Source organism: Tarenaya hassleriana, unplaced genomic scaffold (assembly GCF_000463585.1).
Source record: "Tarenaya hassleriana unplaced genomic scaffold, ASM46358v1 Cleome47, whole genome shotgun sequence".
In the NCBI taxonomy this organism is placed as follows: Eukaryota; Viridiplantae; Streptophyta; class Magnoliopsida; order Brassicales; family Cleomaceae; genus Tarenaya; species Tarenaya hassleriana.
The window spans coordinates 778,267-801,493 of record NW_010967396.1 but is presented as its reverse complement, the minus strand read 5'-3'; the positions used below and the strand labels follow the sequence as shown (position 1 = coordinate 801,493).

Genomic DNA, 23,227 nt, shown 5'->3' with positions numbered 1-23,227 from the left:
CTTTTATTTCAATGATCTTTTTTGTCGACAATTGGTTTTTAATATAATAATTAAAAAAGTAATCTTGTGGCAAAATAAATCTCAAACTCCACTCCGTTTCGACTTTAATATCATTCAAAACTCATTGTTATCTCTCCCTCACAAATACATTAAAGACGTTATTCAATACCTTTACACATATTATATATATATGTGTGAGTGAGATGTAGAAAGTTAAATTAAATTAATTTGTGTTTACGCTTCGTGTTCTATTGATCCTGTCTGCAAGGGCTTTGCTTTTTGTTGATTTTAGAACTGATCATGATGCTGCCAGGTACCTTTGTATGTCGGTCTTTTCTTTGCAAATAAAATATCATCCGGCAACGGTGAGAAGCAAATAAAACGTAAGGTTTTGAATTCTACAATCTTCAAAGAGGTAAAGTTGCAGTAATTTTTCCTAACCATGTTTTGACACTAGATAATTTTTTACTATATTTTATTGGTGATTCAGGTTAAAGGTGAAAGAAAAATGCTTTTCTGACAACTGCTCTATCCAAGTGCGCCTCCAAAACTTCAATCTCTAATGGCGAATGATATTTGATCCAACATCCCCACATGAAAAATCGAATCTTTTTATTTTTATGATATTTTCGCCTTTGAATATGATTTATATCTATTTATGGTGATGTATCATTGTCCTTAGGTCCAGGGGTAAAATTGACAAATTCGAGAATATGTAACAAATACGGATGGGATGAAAACCCAAATAACTGTGCTGGGTGATTCACTAAAACAAAAGAACAAGTAATCCACTTATCTAAATTTGAAACGACACAATATTTAACCAACCACTGAACCTTATTAGACAACCATATAGACGGTTGTTTCACTTTTTAATGGATTAGTTTGAGAAGTATTTGAAAGATACAATGTTGGTCATTAGAAAAGTCACGTTACGTGATCGGAAATCGTCTACACCAGAGATACAGTCGATCGATATGGTGACCACATAGCAGCGTCACCTGCCGAACATATTCAAAGTTTATATTTTTTTTTTCCTTCTGCATGTATGTCTATGACTATATGTATGTATGTAAATATGTATAGATTTAGTTTTTACTATTAATTTTTGTATTCTATTATTTTGCTAATTAATGAAGAATATGAAATTGAAATATGTAACAGTTTTCCGACTAGGTATTTTTATTATTATATTCATACAATTGTTATAATCTTATCAAAGTCTTGCTTTCATCATACATAAAATAAAGTTTTTTGTCCTATTTCATATAAAATATCCAACATGTTAAACAATCCAATTTTTAAGATCCCATATACACTGGTACATATATAACTTAAACATTTGGATACTATATGATAACTAGAAAACATAATAGGAAACTTTTAACAAAAAATATTTTAAATAAAATTTGTATTGTTATTTTAAATTTAAGTTATTGATTTATAATATAATAATAGATCGTCTAAAAAAATATAATTATGAAGAAATTGATAAGATTTTAAAATAGACTGGTGTAATAAAATTTGAAAAATTTAATCATTTTACAAAAATATATTTTTAATAAAAAATTAAATGACTTTTTTATGAAATAAAATTCAAATTTAAGTTGAATCATTCAAATCTAATTTAAAAAAATTACACTTTATGAAAATAAAATGTAATAAAACTTTATGAATAAAAATATACACGATTCCTAAAATATAGGACATGTATAAAAATTTTCAATGAATTACCAAAATCATGAGTTCAAATCAATAAAACAATTTATATTTATCTCCTTTTATACAACGGATATTAAAAATAATTAATGTAAAAACCACAAGATATACTAAAATTGTGCAATAATACTAAGAACACAAAATTTATAAATAAAAAAATTATTCAACGAAAAAATATGAAATTGAAAAATATAAGAAAAATAAATATTTGTAACAAATTATCTATAATCTAAATAAAGCAAATACATAAATTAAAATACTATTCCCTCCATTTTATTTTAAATGTTTTTTAAGTTTAAAACACATAAATTAAGGAAAAAATAATGATTTATCCAAAATATCCTTATTTATTATATAAAAAATTGTTATTCCTAAACATCTAGAACATTTAAGTATTATTAATTAGGGATAAATTTGGAAAAAAATTAAAAACTACATGAAAAATCTAAAAAACGTCACTTATTTTGAAACAAAAATATTATTGTAAAACATCATTTAATCTTAAATGAAAGGAGTATTATTTATCTACTAATCATATATTTACAAAATTTTTACAGAATCCTGTTAATAGTTTTACAGGATTATCTACTAATTATATTTATACAATAGTATTATAAAATATCATCTAATCTGAAACAAAATGAGTATTATTTATCTACTAATCATATATTTATAATATTTATATAGAATCATGTTAACCGTTTTACAGGATTATTTATTAATCATATTTATACAATATTATTTAAATATTTTTGTTGAAAAAGTTGACGACGTCGTTTATTATTAAAAACTTACCAGATTCGTCAAATTATAAATAAAAATTTAAAAAATAACATATCCTTGAATTTTTTTGTGGTAACAAATATTATTGAAATTTTGGTCACAATAGAACGATCAAATTTACGAATCGTGTCATCAATTTAGAAAATTATTCTCCGTTTATTATTAAAAAAATAAGTTTTATATGTCTTAATTAAGTTGAAATCTATACAATTTTAAAAAATGATTTCTTACTTAATTTCAACCAAACTAACATATAATATCGATATAAAGATATTATAATATGGTTAAAATCTCAGTAAGGATGCATTGACAATAGAAATTCTTCTGAATGAATAGATAGATTGATTGTGCGAAAAACTTTTGTAGTCGTTAACAGTGCAAATCTAAAACTTTTCAACGATAATTACTAAACCACATATAAATCTCTAGATTATATATATATATATATGTGTGAAAAAGTAACTTAAAAAATCACATATTTCCAAAAAAAATTCCATGTAAAAATACGAACTACAAAATTTCTAAGAAAATAAAAAATTCTAAATTTTTCCCGATATTCTCTCTAACTTCGTTAACTATTTAACGGATCCGATGATATATCATTCCCACATTAAAAAAATATCATACCATTATTGCCAAATATATAAAGTTAACTATTAGTAAAATAAACAATAATTATAGATGTAATAATATATCATTTTTAGTATTCTCTTAGACTTAATTGTTTTAAAAGAAATCAAAGAAAACATATTAACAATAAGTATGTTTAGAACAAATCATTGATATCGAACTTATACATCGTCAATATAATGATATTTTGGTTACTTCTTTATTTTTAGATATATAATTTTATAATAATTTAATAGAGATATCTCCCAAAAAACCTTGTACTCTTCTCAGGTCAATGATGATGTGCGATAATCCTGATGATATGGGTATGACTTGGAAGCCATATCATTGTCATATCATCATTTTTGTTTGAGTTGGCAAGACGCGAGGGCGAGGGATTTCCGACAAATTTTTAAAAAGTTCTGGGTTTTAAGGATTAATCACATCAAGTATAGAGTTTATTTGGTAAGTAAAAAAATATAGAGTTTTGTCGTTGACGTGAGAAAAGTACATAGTTCTTTTGACGATTTTTTCTAATTTAATCTTATAAATATATTTTTAAAATCAAATAAATAATATATATCATTTTTTATCAAATTTATATAAATAAATATTTTACAAATAATAAACAAAATAATAACCCGCGCATCGCGCGGGTCTTGAACTAGTTTTTATAAATGATGTAGAGCTTTCTTGTACGAAAATGTCAGAATTCCTTTCATAAATTGATTCGGTGTCAGAATTGTCATTAATTTCTTAAGCGGTGGTACTAATTTAGAACATTGTAACATTTAGGGTATTAATTAGAAAAATTAAAAATATAGATATTTATTTAGTATATTTTGAAAATTTGAGGTATTTGTATGAAAATTTCCTTTTTTTTTGTAAAGAATAATTTGTCTCCTTTTCTTTTAGTTTTTGAAAATTATATTATAAATCGAAGTCGAAATTACACCAAAACCATGAAAATTCAATCATATTGGCAAGGGCCACTATAGAAATTTTCAAAAGAAGAATCATGAGTTTGTTTGACTTATATTTCTTGCTACAATAAACTTTTCCATAATGCACATTTCTGAATTTAATATATAAAAAAAATATTAGATATTTATGATAGTTCAATTGATTTCCATTTCGAATTCGAAATTCAGAAAGTATATTTTAAATCACATAGATCATCTGATCCTTCGATTAGTCTAAACTTTGGTATAAAATACTGGGTTACAAAAAAAAACGTTGTGATCGTAAATCTTTTTATTATTTTTTTTTTCCAAGAGATTGCATGAGCATTGCTCATGTTACAACAGTGAATTCCCTTTTCTCCACTTTGTGAGATGCAAATTTAAACACCTAAATTAATAAAACCCATACGCAGAATACAAAAAAAAAAAAAAAAAAAAAAAAAAAAAAAACTCGCCCAAAAAATAAAAATCAGTTCTTGTCGGTTTTTTCAACGGAGATCTTGTTAATGGACAGCAACTTGCTGAACATCTTCTTCGGCCGACCAGGAATCGCACAAAACGCCTTAAACCGCGACGGAGTTCTTCCTCTCACGAAGCTCTCGTCCACGTCATCATCTTCCTCCTCCAGTTTGCTTCTCAATGTCCCTGAAGCTTTCAAGGCCGACACGCTCCACTGATCGTCTGGTGGTCCGATGCTCGTTGCCGTACTGTACGGAGGAGCTTCGCCGCGAGTAGTGCTGTGACGTGGCTCGGTAGCGGCTCAGTGGTCTTGCCGCCGGTCATGGCGGCGCGTGCCTGCTCGTAGAATACGACCTGAACCACTACTCTCAGTGGCAGCTTCTCGTTCTGTGCCGCGTGCATGCACGCTTCCATCGACAGTTTCTTGCAGTCCAAGATCCTGCAAAGCCTCTTCCTCTCGGCTTTGTTCAGATCTGGATGAGCCTGAAACAAGGACAGAACAAAAAGATAAACATGTTTCTGCCCTAGAAACCTAGAAATATCTTCGCAGTTTCCGGCTCAAGGCATCAAGATTCTTCGTCGTTGTTACCAGGTGAATCTTGAAATGTCGAATCTAATCCAAGAATTCGGATGTGAAGGAGTGTTTTTACCTTGAGATAGATGTCGATGGCTCGGTATAGATCATCGTGATCGAGCCTCGAGAACTCGGGAACGCTCCCGGCGAGCAAAATGAACTTGGAAAGCGGAAGATTCTCGTCCATTGCAATCTGTTGAAGGTATCCATCCACGAGCTTTGCGACCTTAAGCTTGGAACTGTGAGAAGCCGAAGAAGATCTCCTGCTCTCTTGGAACTCGAGATCAAAGTTCTCGGTGGAACGAGACCGTCTTCTCCTCGGTTTCACCCTACGGGGGCTTGTCGGGGGACTCTGTCCTTGCAACATAAACTGCTCCAAAATGGTTGCGACAATGTCTGAATCGTACAACAGATTGGATTTGTAAGAAGCCAGTGGTATTAACAGATCGCTAACCGTCGCTTCATCTAACTGGAGAGCGACCCTTTTCGCCAATTCCATCTTCGAAGATGAAGAAGCATTCAAAATGTTCGACGCTTTCAATAACTTAAGCAAGAAGCCGCAAGAGACCGCGCCTTTCTCTGCAGGAAGCAAGCTTATGATAGATTCCAACAACAACCTACGCTTAGAGAAAGTACAACCCTCGTCTGCAGATTCCGAATCCGAATCCACTTTCTTACAGACGAATTTCCGGTTCATCGGTATACTCGGAAGCCATTTCGAAGCGTAAACTCTCAAAGCATCGCCTATAAGAACTGCAGGAACCTTCCCGCCGGATTTAATGGCGATCATCGTCCTCCAGTAAAGATCGATCCCTAGTTCCGCGATATCTTCAGCCCACCAGCCTATACTCACAGGTTTACTCTGCCTTCCGCTATGGCTATGCCTCTCAGCTCCACCATTGCAGGACGGGTTTCGAGAATGGGCATGAGAGAGAGCAGCTTTCGACGGGCGAGACACCACCTTAGAGGCTATAGCCTCGATGCACTTGCCCGTGATGGCGAGATCTTCAGACCATGAAGGGAAAGCCTTTGTTGTCTGGAGCGTGAGGATCGAGTCTCTCCAGCCATTGATGATGCAAGAGCTGAAGAAAACTTGTAACTTGTAGCCCAAGTTACCTTTCTCGACATCCTCCGTCATCTCCAGATACTCCGCAGCACATCTCGCTGCCACGACGTTGTAAGCGCTTATCGTGATCGTGATTCCGTAGCAGAATTTCGCGCACAGCTCGAAGGTTTCGACTCCACCCGGGAAATCGGGGAGCTCGATCGCGGAATCTTGAGATTCCGAGAATATTCTCTGTAGCCTCAGACACTTTGAAAGGAGTGGAAACTGCAGAACAGGAACACGAAGTAAGCTCCTTCCATGGCCATCATGAACAAACGCCACGGAACAAGAAAGATGGATTACCTTGTGAAGAAAGTATTTGCTTCCGGACACTTTGATTACGATGTCACTGGAAACTTCTGACGAAACACACCTACAGATCCAAAGGAATCGACCGTTCAGACCAGAGACAAGTGATTCAAAGAAAATCCATTTCTGAGTTCCGAGTTCCGAGTTCCGAGTTACCTTACAGAATCTGAAGTGTGGAAGGTGTCAGGTCGAGATCCGAGTTTCATAAACTTCATGGCTGACGTTTTCTTGTAGGTTTTTTTCTCGATCTCATTCAAGAGAGAACACACAGTTCTTTCCCCGGAAAAAAACAAACAAACAAGTTTCCTGTCTGAAACGCAGCGGAAATCACCGAAATCAGAACAGATAACAAAAATTCCTGAAAGTTTTTCGAGACTTTATAAACCAAAGAGAAAAAAAAAACAAATCTTCCCAATGGGGTTTTCTTGCTCTGAAAAACTCGGAAAATTCAGGCCAAAGCTTAATGCAAAGGGAATCAAAGACACTGCACAGAGATTTCAAGGAACATGAGTGAATATCACATCAAGACATTAAGGGAAAAAAACAACAGAAACATAACTACTAATGCTGTAACCATACAAGATCAAAAGAAAGGTTTTTTTTGCTTTCATTCATTAAAAAAAAACACTTACTTGGGGTTGGAAAGAGCAATAGAAACAAGTCTGTCTCCCTCCCTCTTCCTCTCTCTCTCTCTCTCTCTCTCTCTGAGGAGAAAAAGAAAGTGGGTTTGGGGATATAATCAACGTGGAATCTTTGATTTCTGTATTTTTTTTTCTCCTGGAAACCCTCGTCACCAATCATGCAAAAGACGAGAAAAAAAAGAAGAAAAAATCAGCTTCGAATCAACCTCTTTTGTATTCTCTTAAGCTGCAATCTTTATTCTTGATACATGAAAAAGTTTGCAAATCCGTGGATTCTTTTTCATCTAAAGGCGATGAATTTATATTTATATATATATATATATATATATAAAGATTTGTCTTTTTTTTGTGTGTGTGTGTAAAATGGTGCTAAGGCCATTTTTTGCCAGCGTGCAAAGAGAGAGACCAATCCCACGTGCTTCTGCTGTGAGCCCACTTCTGTCTTCCCCATCATTGCCACTCTTATTTTCCTTTTTTTATTATAAAAAATACAAATCTCTACATACTTGATTACTATTTTTTTTTTCTAGGTCAACATTAAACTTAGACCACTCATTACTCATTGATATCTTCGGTTTATTTTTGTATATAAACTAGGGGTGGGCAAAAATACTTGAATACGCAATTCAACCCGAATTTTCGGGTATCCGAAAATTCGAGTATCTGAGCGAACGAGATATGAGATCGGGTATTAATATTAGAATATCCGAATTTTCGGGTTCGAATTCAGATAATGGTTAGTATCTCATGGGTACCCTCGAGTATCCCGATAATAAAAAAATGTCTTAAAATTTAGATTTTTTATTAGATTTTGTATTATTTTATTTAATATTTACGATTATATAGATATTATTGGATATATTTATGATGTATTTTTTAAAAATAAATTTATTTTAGATATAAATACAATTTAAATTTATTTTGAATGATTTTGAGTATGTATATATAAATATATTTTAAAAAAATTGATTGAAAATAATTACAAATATTCGGGTTCGGATACTTTCGGGTATTTGAGAATTATCTCACGGGTTTTTGGGTTCGGGTATCCAACTTCATGAGTATGAGATTGGATAATAAAACATATAATCCGAGACGTTCGGATTCAGTTTCGGGTATCCGACCCGTGTCTATCCCTAATATAAACCATATAGACGAGCATTTGTAGGCGGATAACATCCCGCAAATATAACAAAATAAAATAGAACAGAAAAAAAAAGTTGTGTATGGGAATATAGAGGACGGTATTGGTAAAATTTAACTTTTTTAGATATTAAATATTTGAGAAGAGTTTAATACACAACATGAAATTAAAATATTAATCAGAATTTGAAACAATTCTGCTCGGTAATTGTATTTAAATATTAATTAAATTATTTGTTATTGAAATTAATTTTCATATATATACTCCAAATGTTTATTGGCATTCTCGTCCAACGGGACTGATACAATTAGCTGTTTATCATTAATGTTTTTACCTACTAATTGACTTGGGTGTTTAAGACCTATCAAATGAATATTTTTCTATTAATATTTTTAATCCATTGAAAGCTTTAAAATTAAGGGTTTTTTTTTGCATTTAAAAATCACAAAAAAAAACTCAAATCTGAAAAAGAAAAAAAAAAGATTGAATTGTTAAGCAGTCATATTGTCAATAAAACTATTAATTTCAAAATGGTATACAATAAAGTGCCAACAAAAGTGGACAATAAAATAGACAATATTCTCTTTTATTCTATCTATTCTAGTCTATAATGAGTTCACGCACTAATATATATATATATATATATATGAAAATAAGCAAAAGAAAGAGATAAAGGATGAATATGAAGTGTCTTATTGTCCTTCACTAAAAGTTTTTAAGCCAAAAATAAAAACGGAATTACGTGCCAAAAAAAATAAATAAAAGGATTGAAATGTCGTATTTTCCCCATCTATTGCGACTAAAATTCCAAAATATAATATGTTGTGGTGAAGAAAATATGTTAATTAATGCTGAAAATAAGATGTACATATATGACGATGTAAAGTGATAACAAATGAAACGGAAATAATTTAAAAAAACGAAATCATTAAACATTACGGAATTTTAATTATGTTTTGTTTTTACTGCTAACAGTGAAAATAAATTCATACGTATTATAATTTTCTTTAAAAGGTATATAAATAAATAAATATGTATATTCTTTCTAGCTTTTGCTTCTTTTTAGCAGTTCTTTTGGGTCTAAAGTTTGATGCCATACTTCGAGAGATAATGCATGGAAAGAACAGTAAAGGAAAATAGGGCATATCGTGACTGATGACTTTACTAACATTACTTACATTTTTTTTACTTACAGGTTATACACTTATAGAATAAATTGTTAAACCTTTATAAAAAAAAATATTAACAACATATTATATACGATCTTAATAATCGGATCCAATAAAAAAAACGAGTTTAGGAGTCTTATGTTTTGTGGTTCTTTAAGAAAAAGGGGACCAAATAAAATAAAATAAACCCTAAGCAGGCAACTTATTCAATCATCAGTAATGGGCCTTTGGAACATTTATATTTTACTTTATTTTATTTTTCAAAAGAATTACGTGAAAATAAAAAAAAGTGGATAATGATTTATAGAAAGCCTACAAGATCCGATCTTGAAAAATATTCGAAATAGAAAAAGGTAGTATATATTTGTACCGAATGTCTTTCATCGTAGTTGAACTAGAATCCAGGAACTAACCTTAGGATTTTCCCGTGATTATTGATGCAGCCAAAATAATAAAAAACGACCGACGATTAACAACAAAGTTTTTATTTGTTTTACTTGAAAAATGGCATGTTCATGTTCATCATCAAAACAAAAAGACGATACACACACACATATATATATATATATATGACGTATATCTTGAACTTACCAAATAAAACATAATTTAGACAATTATGGAAGGTTTCGAAAAGATGTAACGAGATTTCTCAGCCTCTCAAAGTCACTTAGCCCAAACCGGGACAAGAAAACCGGCGGTTGAGGGAACAAATTCCTCGATATGTCACGGTTCGACCGGTTTTGGTCGGTCCGACTGAGACCCAAACCTGTATTGGCTTAAATCGCTGCCCTGATGGCATTCTCGGTATTTCAGCAGTTCGTCGAGGGTAGTTTCGAGATTTAATGGTCCTAATGTCAACAGATAAAAAATAAAATAATAAAAGAAAAAGATTTGTAAGATTTTGTGTGATTTTAGTTTGATCGTGTGTGTATTCCGAGTGGGTGACCAACCGACAAATGCTTCTTTTACGTGGGGTCCACATTTTGGTCCCAAATCGAGATCCTCTGACATGGAGCTGAGCTGGAATTGTTTCGATGGTATGAAATGATATGGACCGATAGATTTCGTATTTTGTGAGTTATTGTATTTTATGCAATGCGATGGATCCAGTATAATTCGACAAGGAAATGATTTATAATTATGAGAAGTTTATTTATATGAAAGTGTTTTTCATGAAACATATCAAAGAATGGGATCGTTGCAATCTATTTATCATAGTTTTCATTTGAATTCCTTTTGGCAGCTTGGAAAATAACACATTTTAGGAAATAAATTTGAGATTATGGAAAATTTTGCCTCTGTATTATTTTGTTGTTGTTATAATTGGTAACCAGAATATTTTAAATAGACAATATAGTTCTGTTTATGGAGAATTTTTAATTCTATAAAGAATATAAATTTTAATACAATACAAAATAATTAGAAAATTAAAACAATATAGTACAAATAAGGAAAAATAAAAAATATTGAACTTTTCAATTTTGATTAAAAATACTAATTTTTTATTTGTCAAATAAATATTAAACTTTTTAACTGAGTATAAAAACACTAAATTTTTTAAGTAATCCAAAAAAAATACATGAATTATTTACAATTGTTACAAAATACTAAACTTTTTAAGTGATTCAAAAAAATAAATTAACTATCTACGATTGTTAAAAAACAACTACAATCATTTAACGTATTTGCATTTTTTATGTCATATCAGTTCATTTTGTTTATTTTGACTAAGGTATATGATTATGTGTTTTTAACAAATTTAAAAAATTTAATATTTATTTGACAAAAACAGTTAAACTGTTCTTAGATCAAAATTGAAAAATTCGTCATTTTTTTTGAGATTTTTTTCTAAAATTATAATAATATATTCATAATTTTAAATAATTATATTAATTAAACTTGTTTTATGTTAATAATTCGATGTAAACATAAATGGAACCCACGGATTTAATTATTTTTTAGAGGGACATAATGATAATTTAAAGAGAGAAATAATTGAAAGATTGAACATCATATATGTAAAAACGTCGACGGATTGACGTGATTTAATTGCTAATCTCTTATTAACTACAATTAATACAACTTTCCCTTTTAATCGGTCAAAGATTATATAAGGCAACGCGTGTTAGGGCAAGATGAGTGTAACACGACATAGTCGTATATGTTCCAAACTTTTATCTCATTAGTTGTCGACCATAATGCATATATATATATATATATATGTATTATGTGTGTGTATGTATATATGGTAAAATTACATAAGAGATGTTTGAACCTTGATATGTACTAGCATAATCATCACGTGTTTTATTTTGCTTGATTACGGCCATTGCATGAGTAATTTTGAAATTGTTGTAGTAATCTTTTTTGACCATATCGAAGACTTTAACAATAATATCTATTATAAATTGTATAGATTTTAAAATATATTAGAATTTTAAATTCTTTCGAATATCATTGCCCATAAAGAAATTTTAATTTACATCTATTAGTAAATCAAAATTTAATTGTTTTGGAAAATATCTTCACAAATCATGTACATGATCTAAAAGATAAACTTGTGATTACAAGAATCGATTTCAAATATTTAAGTAAATTTCATTATATTTGCCTACATACATAACATTTTTTTTGCACTAGATACATAAATTTATAATTAGGGGTGTAAAATGGGCGGGTCGGGCCGGGTTCGGGCCGGGTTCAATTCGGGCCTAGAATTTTTCGGGCCGGGCCGACCCGCCCATTTATTTTTCGGGTCTAGGATTGATGGCCCGGAACCCGGCCCTACAGGGCTTCGGGCGGGTTCGGGCCGGGTTTCGGGCTTTTTATTAAACAAAAATATTTTTTTTGCGATAATAATAATAATAATAATATAATAATAATAATAATATTATGAAACATTCAACAAAAATATTTTTAAAACCGATAACAACAAAGTCATTTAGTTCACAAATAAAAATAAAATTGAAAAAATTATCCAATTGTTCAATTCTCCAACACCACAACATGCGATTAAAAACTTTGAAACGTGATAAAAAAAAATAACAAACATAATATAAAAAGAAATTCTATCATGTAATTAATTTAAAACCTATAGAAAAAATCAATATGTTCATATACAAACAAAGGTTTAAAAATATATATATTTGAAAACTTTTACCCTTTTTAAAATGTAAACTTATATATATATATGATGTAATATGGTTAAAAAATTCAAAACTCCCGTCACTTTAAAAAGTTTAATTGGAACCAATATATAAAAGTTCATCATTTGGTTCAAATATATATATATATATATATTTGGGCACACATATTTATAAGTATAGAGAGGTAAAACTTTGGTTTAGAAAAGAAGGTTAGAAAAAACAAAAAAAAATAACGGGCCTCAAGCCCGGCCCGAGACCTGTCTGGCCCGGCCCGATCGGCCCGTAGCCCATTTGGCCCGAGGTCCGAAAGCTCGAAGTTTAATGAGCCTACATTTTTTAGGCCCATGTCCTTATAATTTTCGGGTGGATTCGGGCCGGGTTTCGGGCTCCGGGCTTAATTGACATCCCTATTTATAATCAAGGAATGATTAAGGAAAAAGCTAATGAACCAAGCTGTAATTTGATAGAATCAGATCTCTATTCTTTAATCATATGGATTTTATATGTTGATCCATTTCTTTTTATAAATTTATTCATTATTTTTATAAAAATATTTCATAAATCATTCCGTAATTCATGCGCGATAATGCTATATGATCTTTTGCTTTAGTAAAGTTGGTCGCTCTTCTCTTCCCTCGTATCGCCATCTCTTTCCATTTTATTAACTTGCGTAATTTAATTAATTTCCATTTTAAAATATAAAATTTTAAATTTCTTTATATGATTTTGATTCCCAGATGATTATTAGTATATGATTTTGCGATCTCTATGACTTTAATTAATGTCTTATTCTAATTTTATATGTTTAGCCGTTAGTAAGCATGTGTTTTAATTTCCTTGCCACGTTTGTTTAACCATTTTAGATATTATCCAGAAACAATTTTGAATAGTTCACACTTATATTACATCAATTAACATTAGTTAACAAAGTTCTTTATAAGTAAATTCCATAAACATACCACAATTTGCCTAAATGTGCCACATAAATACCTCATTTTTAAATTGGCAAATAAGTTCCACAATTTAATCATTTTGTATCAAATAGATACCGATCTAGTATATATTTTTACACAAATTGATGTAATTATCGATTAATTAAATCATTGATTTGGTGTCTATTTGGTACAAATTGATCAAATTAGGGTACTTATTTAGCAATTTAAAATTTTGATATTTGTATTTAGTACAAATTGGTTAGATTGAGATATTTATTTAGTAAATTTGAAATTGAGCTATTTATATATACATTGGACTTATGGAATTTTCCCTTCTTTATATTTCGTATTTTGCTCTCTTTTCTAATATATATATATTCAATGCCACAACATAATATCTCTCTCGACACACACACATATACATATACACACACACACGCTGCATATATATATATATATATATATTATAATTCTATGGTTCATATTACGTAGCGAATAAAACCATCTGTAACATAAATTTGCATGGACCACGTAGTACCATCTACACCTTTCACAATCTCACAGGCTTATCCACAAAACACATTTCGGAAACATATTCGATAACAAAAACAAGAAAAAAATCATTTCATTTTATCTTCTCTTTTTTTTTAAAAAAAATATAAAATAATTTCACCAATGTATATTAAAAAGGATTTCGGCTTTTCACCAAAGATTCTACTGATCAATAAATTAAACAAAGACAAGACAAAAGCAGTAGCTAGGAACAGCATATATATATATATATATATAGTATTTGGATGCCCAAAACAAGTTGATACCACATGCAAAAACATGTCCATATTCGTATGAATGGACAGACACATACATTAATCTAATGGGTCTGTTCTTTTATGTTTCTGTGCCCTGAAGGTTATTACGTGTACACACACGTGAAATCTGTCATATATATATGTATATATATTGATATTTGTGCTATGGTTGAATTCTTTGCATATATACTGAAAAAAATTAATATCAGGATTTTTAAGTGACCTAGAGTTTTGAACACTATAAAATGCTCTTTTACATTTTTTTTAAGTTAATTTAACCAATGTATAAAATTTGTAAAAATACCGTTAAAATATTTAAAGCATTAAACTATGCACTCTACTCTATACACAAATTATTTAGATTTAAGCCACTAATAGAAATATCTTTCATAAATGAAATGAAAATTACCTACCCTAAAACGCAGTATACATAATACGCATATGTCGCTTGTAAAAAAATATATTATGTTGTGCAAAAAACTAAACCGTTGATCCCGGTTCGATCATGCCAAACCGACATACCGGTTTAGGTTCTGGGAGATTTAACCGAAGATGTCATGTACAATTCGTAAAGGCTCATTTTGAGTTGGGCTGGGCCGATGACGTGTTTGATTATTGAATCTACACATTCATATATTAAAAGCTGACCATATATAAAAAAATAATATTTATCTCCTTGGAAGTTAGAACTAATCTTTATAATTAAGTCCAATTTCCACACTTGTTTATTATTATTTTTTTATTTTGGTTCGGCGGATAATAAAAATATGATATGCAACTCGGAAACAAAAAAATGGCTAAGAAAGAACAAATCAAAGGCACATGAGATGTTACAGAAACAGTCAAGACTCATTTGGTCATGTGCATTGAACATATTTCACGTTGATTACCCATAAATTTGTATATATTTTATTAGAGAAAGTTAGCAATTTACATTTTTTTAATTTTGTTTTTGTCAAATTTGGATTCCTATTCCATGGGTTTTTTTTTATTATATAAAATAGACATTTCTGGACATATTTATCCTTGTCAAATGTTTTCTCCAAAGATATTATCGCCTTTTCGTATGATAATTTTTTTTTTGTAGAGGTGGAAGTTTCGAGACTTGATTCAGAATTTTAGCGGTTCGGTTCATAAACATTTTATTTGGTATTCTAAAATTTGTACTAAATTAGTACCGTATATTATTTGGTTTGATACGGTTGGATTCTGATTTTTGTTTTAAAAAAAAAATTTAGATTTTGTAAGAAAATTTTGATTTTTCGGAAATTTTATAAAGTTTAGTTTAGTCCGGTTCGGTTCTGAAAAATTTGGTTCTATAAAAAAAATACCGTTCGGAAATTTTGAACGGTACAATTTAGAAAAAATAACGAAATTTTCGATTCGATACGGTTCCATTTTGAAGAACCAAACCGAATCTTCCATCCCTAATTTTTTTTTATCTCAATTTCCGATATCACTATAATACCTGATAATAGATAGAGTCTTAAAGTTTTAAATTGACTATTTCATTATATCGAATATGTTATATATGAAATGTCTGTATACGATGAGACTAAGATTACTCAATCATATAATACAAATTATTATGGAAATGGCTAAATAACTTCGTTCAATTATTAATTTAACCAACTAATTATGGGAGGATAATATAATTAGAATATTGAGAATTCCATGTTCTGCGACCTAATTGTTCAAATCATTGAGGTTTTTGTCCTTGTGGGCTCCCAAGCTCAACCGAAGACTTAAGAGAGTTGAGTCTACGTATAAAGAAAATTATAGTAACGTTAACAGATTGAAGAGATTTATTAATTTGAATAGTAGGCCTTTCTATATATATAACCATTGCTTCCTATAATCGCAACTAAATTTGAAAATTCTTTATATTTAATTTCATATCATTTTTTTGAAGTATTGATAATTTGGGGTAGATAATGTAAATTGATGATATGCTTGAACTATTAATAGCCTCATGAAATTAAACAAACCGTCATTATGTACGTAGGCCTATCTCCCATAAAATTTATTTTTTTTTCTATTTAAAATTTGATAACCATATACTTTTGATATATACATTTTTTTTTTGTCTTACAAGCTACCACAAGCCACAAGGTCAACCGTCATGCCTCAAGAGTGTTGTTATAGATTTATTAAACATAAAAATAATATAAAAAGACCGTTTGAATGATATAAGATATGGTTCGAATTCATTATACCATATACATGCTTTTTACGAGAATCATAAATACACCAAACAAACCAAATACGAGAAGATACGTCATTTGCAAACGTCGTTTAATGACAATGAAATGAAATGAACAACATGGTTACAGACGGTCTTTTTAAAAATATGCTAAATAAATATTCTAACTTTTTAAAATTTTGAACAAATATACAAAGGTTTTGATTGAGAATTGTCATCAATTTTAAGAGTTTGGATATCTATTTGATATATTTTAATATTTGAAATATTATATTATCAAATTAAAATTTGAAATATTTATTTGATAAAATTTGAAAAGTTTCCAATTTGTTTGCATAATTATTTTTGTATAATTTAAAATTGGTGTAATAAACAGAATCAATATTCTATAAAAACTGTACCACTCTATTTTCTAAAATATACGAAAAGTATACGTGATTGACGAATATGTTCGACTGTAAAACCATAAAAACGCGCCACGTGTTGAAAGAAGAGAGGACGTGGAACTGTTCTTTGTTAAAAAAAAAAAAAAGACGCGACAAAAAGCTGGCTGGGGTGTGGGCTGAGTCAAGCGAACACGCGTGGGGTCGCTGCACGAGAAACGGAACGTTGAGAAACCTTCCTTAAATTTACCAAATCATCCCTCAACGTCTCCAGCTTTCGAGCTCTGGCTCTCTCTCTCTCTCTCTCTCTCTCTCTCTCTCGACAATCTCTGTTCATTCTTTGGTTTTCTCTCTTCCGGGCAATTCTTTTCCCTCACTTTCTCGGGAAAAGTATCGGTTTTTCTGGGGGAAAGATTCGATTTTTTTATCTGGGTTTGCCGGAGATCGGTGGGTTTATTTCCCGGCGGTGGGCGGTGAAGGAGGTTGAAGAGTTTGAGATTGGAGTGAGATTTAAAGGAGGAGGAAAAAATGTGGTGGATGATGGGTGAATCCGGTGGTCACTACTGTTCGAAAAAGTTCGATGATCTCTGCGGCCAGGTTCATCTCTCTCTCTCTCTCTCTCTTCTTCTTCTTCTGATGAATTTTATAGTTACTTAGTACATCGATAATCGATTCTCTGTTTGGTTCGTGAGCGAAGAAAAGTTTAGATCTTTGGACAAGATAATTGGAACAGAGAAAAGGGCAAAAAGAAGAAGCCAGTTTGGCTAAAATCTCTGATTTTCTCAGAATGATTTCCAGTTTCCCGCAATGGGAATTGAATTCGTTTCCCAGCTAGTCTCGATTTAGGTCTCGCATGTTACAGGACTAAATCAGCCAATCGTCAGAGATATAATTCTTCCTGAATTCGATTTAGTCTCATCGATCAGTTTGCCCGTAACCTCTCTGTCTTCAAGCCGATTCTCTCATGTCCTGTTCATAAGTTTCTGATCTTTCCCCCTTTTTCATTCGTCGGAAAACAGGAATCGGATCGAGCCTTCGGCGTTTCGAGAATCTGCTGCTTCTTGCGTGGCGTGGACATCAAATCGTATCTGTTACTGTTAGTGTTTCTTCCAATGTGTTTGTTCGGTGCTTACATTCACGGCCAGAAGATTTCGTATTTCTTGAGACCCCTGTGGGAATCGCCTCCGAAACCCTTCAACGAGATCCCCCATTATTACCACGAGAACGTTTCCATGGAAACTCTCTGCAAGCTCCATGGATGGGGCGTCAGAGAAAACCCTAGACGAGTTTACGACGCGGTTCTGTTCAACAACGAGGTAGACCTCCTCACGATCCGTTGGAAGGAGCTTTACCCTTACGTCACTCAGTTTGTCCTTCTGGAATCGAACTCGACCTTCACTGGATTGCCGAAGCCGCTGGTTTTCGCCGATCACAGGGACGAGTTCGAGTTCGTCGAGCCACGACTGACCTACGGGAAGATCGGAGGGAGGTTCAGGAGAGGAGAGAGGAACCCTTTTTACGAAGAGGCCTATCAGAGGATCGCGTTGGATCAGCTCATCAGAATCTCGGGCATAAAAGACGACGACTTGCTCATCATGTCGGATGTCGACGAAATCCCGAGCAGACACACCGTTAACCTCCTCCGATGGTGCGAGGAAATACCCGAAATCCTCCACCTCAGGCTCAAGAACTACTTATACTCGTTCGAGTTCCTGGTCGATAGCAAGAGCTGGAGAGCCTCAGTTCATCGGTACAGGACCGGGGAGACGAGATACGCCCATTTCAGACAGGCCGACCAGATCTTGGCCGACGCCGGATGGCATTGCAGCTTCTGTTTCCGACGTATCAGCGAGTTCGTGTTCAAGATGAAGGCTTACAGCCACTACGACAGGGTGAGATTTTCTCGGTACCTCAGCCCTAAGAGAGTGCAGAGAGTGATATGCAGAGGGGACGATCTGTTCGACATGCTTCCGGAGGAATATACGTTCAGAGACATCATCGGAAAAATGGGTCCGATCCCGCATTCGTTTTCCGGCGTCGATCTTCCGGCGTTCCTGCTGGAGAATTCCGACAAGTACAGGTTTCTGTTGCCTGGAAACTGTTTGAGAGATTGATCCTCAAAAATTTATACTCACTGATTGTTGTTGATTCTTTGTTGGTTAGAAAGTTCGAGTTTTTTTTTTTGTTTTTTTGACGAATTCTTGGATATTTTTGTATATATGAATTAAATTCTATTTTATTTGGTAAAATTCGAAAATTAGAAAAGGTAATGTTCGGTCGGCATATGGATATATATGATTATAATGACAGTGATAATCTGCTCTTGAACAGCATTAGATTCGTATTCCATGTCAAGAACAACCATTCGACCACTCCTTGACTACAAATTATTATTTTTAGGAATTTCTCATGTTTCTCTATCCCGAATATATTTGTGTGTATCTAATTGCTCCATGTGTATATATGTTATTAATATTGTCTTTTGTCTGTATTGAAAATTTTCTAAATCACACACACATATATATATATTGGCTTCTTTTTCTCCTTTTTTGGGTATCATATATATATATATAGGGATAATCCCAAAAAAAACTCAAACTTATTAAAATGTTCCACATAAAATGTTGAACTTGCAAACTCCCACAAAAAATCCTGAAATTGGTAAAAACTTCCACAAAAATTACAAACTTATCATTTTCTTCCATATAAAACCTTTGACTTATTTGACCAAAATTTTCGCTGACGTGGCACGACGGATTGCTGACATGACGTTGACTAAGTTGCCACATCAGCGCCACATCATCATTTTAAAATTTAAATATTTGATAAAAAATATATATTTACAAATATATGTATGTAAATTTATATTTGATTAAAATATATTTATATATATATATATATGTAAATTTATATATTTGATTAAAATATTTGTATATTCAAAATTTTAAATTACAAACTTAATATAAATACAAGTAAGTTTCTAATTTTTTTATCGAATATATATATATATATATATATATGAAGTTTGTAATTTAAATATACAATATATATATATATATATATACCTATACATACATACATACAGTAGTGAACTCAGGAAGATTTATGATTGGGGGCAAAGTTAATTTCATAATGGTAATTTTAATTATTTTATGGGGACATATAATAATTTTGTGTAAAATTTTATAAATTTTGTAAAGAAAATATTAATTTGTTTTAAGTAAAAGGGTGGGGGACCTGTGACCCCACTGCTAAAGAGCTGGATCTGCCCCTGCATACATACATAGACATATATTTTTATCAAATATATATATATGTATATATATTAAGTTTGTAATTTAAAATTTTAAATATACAAATATTTTAATCGAATATATAAATTTATAAATATATATATATATATATATATATATAAATATATTTTAATCAAATAGAAATTTACATATATATATATATATATTTATACATATACATATTTTTATCAAATATTTCAATTTTTAAAATGATGATGTGGCGCTGATGTGATAATTTAGTCAGCACCATGTCACCAATCTCTCATGCCACATCAGCAACATTTTTGGTCAAACAAGTCAAATGTTTTATATGGAAGAAAATGATAAGTTTATAATTTTTGTGGAAGTTTTTAACAAATTCAGGGTTTTTTATGGAAGTTTGCAAGTTCAGAGTTTTATATGAAATATTTTAACAAGTTTGATGTTTTTGTGGGATTATCCCTATATAAATGGGATCATGTCCAATTTCCATGGTAGTTTATTGCCGTAAGAGAAACGGTTTTTGTCATCGTTTGGATCCCAAAATAAAAACTAAAATAAAGAAAGCAAAAAGCGAAATATATGTATATGTATATGTGTATATATATATATATATAACAGTTGCCATTTGACATCTGATTCGCATTAAAAGCAGGCATAAACATTATTGTGAGAAATGATGGAAGTATTATGCATATATGCATATATATGCATGCATGTCTGCATGTATGTATACATATATATGTGTATATATATATGTATGTACGTATGTATGATAGAACCAGAATACATACGGTAAACATAGAGGGAATCAGAATAAAAAAAGGGGCCTATTCAACTTTCGGTTAGAGATGGGTAGACAAAGCATACGATCCAAATATCCAAATATGCAATCATATCATATCACGAACTTACAAAAAAAAATTTCTATAAAAAGCATCATAGTCAACAAAAAAACACACTACTCAAAACATCACAAAATCGAACAAATTCAAAATACAAAAAAAAATTAAAGTTAAAAAAAAAAAAAAACCACGATGAAAGGATTAGAGAAGCCAAGGCTAAATGACAACTTGGTCGGAGGAATGTACGGCCAAACGCAAAGACAACGCTTCCAAGCCCACGTCTACGAAGAGTACAAAACGTACGGAAGGTTCCACGAAGAGATAGAGGAAGAGTTCCCTCTCGGCGGCGGCCGCCACCAGCAACTGACGCTCGGCCCTTCCTACAATGGCAAGAAAGAGGATTACGGCTTTAAGCACGGATTCGGCTACAAGGGCAAGGAGGAGGAAGAGAAGTACGGTTTCAAACACGGATTTGGATACAAGGGCAAAAGAGAGGAGGAGGCCGAGGCCGAGGACGAGGAGTTATATCGAAACCCTAAACTTAACTTGATGCAGAGCCGTGCCTCCCGTCTGCCGCCCTTGAAGTGTGAGGCTCGTATTTCGGATGATGATGATGAGGAGGAGGACGATTACCGTGTTCGCCTTAGGCAGTACCGAAAGGAACACGAAGGGGACAAGGTTAGGCATCAGCCACATCTACAATACAAGCCTCATGCTGTGCATGGCGAGGAGGAGAAGGATTACCGATACAGGAGTTCTCAATTACATAACCATGGCCGTAGCTCGAATTTCAAGCTTACGCCTCCTATGACCCCGCCTAAGAAAAACAACGTAACGTTACGCTTTCTATCTCTATGGTTTTTCTTTTTAAAATTTTCACTTTTAAAAGTCTATGAGATGAAAAAGCGATCTATTGTGATCTCCTCTAAGAAGAAAACATAAAACTAGTCGTCCATTTCAATGTTTATTTGTAACCGAGTCTAACGAACCAACTAGTCGCAGCTCCGAACTGAACTCTTACGAGCCAGCTCGACGAGTCACGAGCTACCTCGCGAGTTGAGTTTTTTTTTTAAATATATATTTTTTTACATTTTTATTTTTTATTGGCTATATATGTATAACTTCTTCTATATACTTCAGTTTAATGTTTTAATACTTAAATTTCATATTAAAATATCATTTATTTGGTATTTTTTATAATATAAATAAAAAATATTATATTTTTTTTACTCGCGAATCTACTTGTTTAGCTCGTGAAATAAACGAGTCGAATTGAGTCGGAATTTTTTTTATTATGGTGAATCTTAGTTTTTTTTCTTTTTTCTTTTTAATTTAAAAAAAGGTATTGACTGTGGTAAATACATTGTAGAGTATATGAATCTTGTATTTCCTTAACTAAAAAAATTGCAATTAATTTAACAGAAGGTGGTGAGCGATGGATGGCACGGCCGGCAGGAAGAAACACACAAGTTTGTGGACCCCGAGATTCTTACACGTCTAGTGTTCATAAAGCCGAGCCCCGGCGGTCCGGAGATGAAGTGGAAGGAGACAGCTGCCGCCATGGGGAGCTGGAGGGTTCAACATGGTGGCTACATGGAGGCCAAGTGGGCCCGTAATGGTACCTGACCTAATAAGACACGCACATCTATATACACACACACATATATATATATATGCACTTATGTATATGGATGATCGACGAAAGAAGTTTGTGCGTCCTATCCTTACGGAGACGAGACGGGTCTTGTTGTTGAATTAATAAGTGATATATGAATAATGATTTTATAACTATAAGAGTGAAATCGAATGTATAATGTAATCATCAAATACGCAGTGTGGAATATAATGTTTGAGGTTAAGTGAGCAATTACTATTATATTCACATGATTAGGGTATTTATTACAAGTAGTTTAACCTAATTACAATGTGTAAAAGTACACATTTATCCTTATATATGGAATGATATATAGGGCGGGCCTTGCCATCATATGATTTGGTGAAAACTATGAAAACTTTTGCTCCTAAATCGGGCTTCCTATTCTGATACCACAAGCTATGTCGACACAGCCTCTGTGTGACACCCGTAACCCGTCTCCCGCTCACGAGTTGTGCCACATGGACGCCCAAATATATAATAAAATAGCGGGAATTTAAAAACAT

General features: G+C 31.9%; 3 protein-coding genes across 3 annotated transcripts; 2 read left to right on the top strand and 1 right to left on the bottom strand.

Annotated features, from left to right (window-relative positions):
- Nucleotides 1–4,343: 4,343 nt before the first annotated feature.
- Nucleotides 4,344–7,386, bottom strand: LOC104825563 (BTB/POZ domain-containing protein At1g67900). The gene is given in 7 exon segments (XM_019203984.1): nucleotides 4,344–4,796; nucleotides 4,799–5,015; nucleotides 5,183–6,436; nucleotides 6,515–6,584; nucleotides 6,677–7,004; nucleotides 7,153–7,224; nucleotides 7,368–7,386. Coding segments are annotated over 5 exon segments (1,854 nt in total). The 5' UTR covers nucleotides 6,736–7,004; nucleotides 7,153–7,224; nucleotides 7,368–7,386; the 3' UTR covers nucleotides 4,344–4,542.
- Nucleotides 7,387–17,216: 9,830 nt separating this feature from the next.
- LOC104825562 (beta-1,4-mannosyl-glycoprotein 4-beta-N-acetylglucosaminyltransferase) lies at nucleotides 17,217–19,189 on the top strand. Its single transcript, XM_010557918.2, has 2 exons — nucleotides 17,217–17,547; nucleotides 17,970–19,189. Exons 1-2 carry the CDS (start codon nucleotides 17,479–17,481, stop codon nucleotides 19,062–19,064), a joined length of 1,164 nt encoding a protein of 387 aa, XP_010556220.1. The 5' UTR covers nucleotides 17,217–17,478; the 3' UTR covers nucleotides 19,065–19,189.
- A 2,013-nt stretch (nucleotides 19,190–21,202) lies between these two features.
- Nucleotides 21,203–22,937, top strand: LOC104825561. The gene is made up of 2 exons (XM_010557917.1): nucleotides 21,203–21,898; nucleotides 22,490–22,937. Exons 1-2 carry the CDS (start codon nucleotides 21,260–21,262, stop codon nucleotides 22,691–22,693), a joined length of 843 nt encoding a protein of 280 aa, XP_010556219.1. The 5' UTR covers nucleotides 21,203–21,259; the 3' UTR covers nucleotides 22,694–22,937.
- Nucleotides 22,938–23,227: the final 290 nt, after the last annotated feature.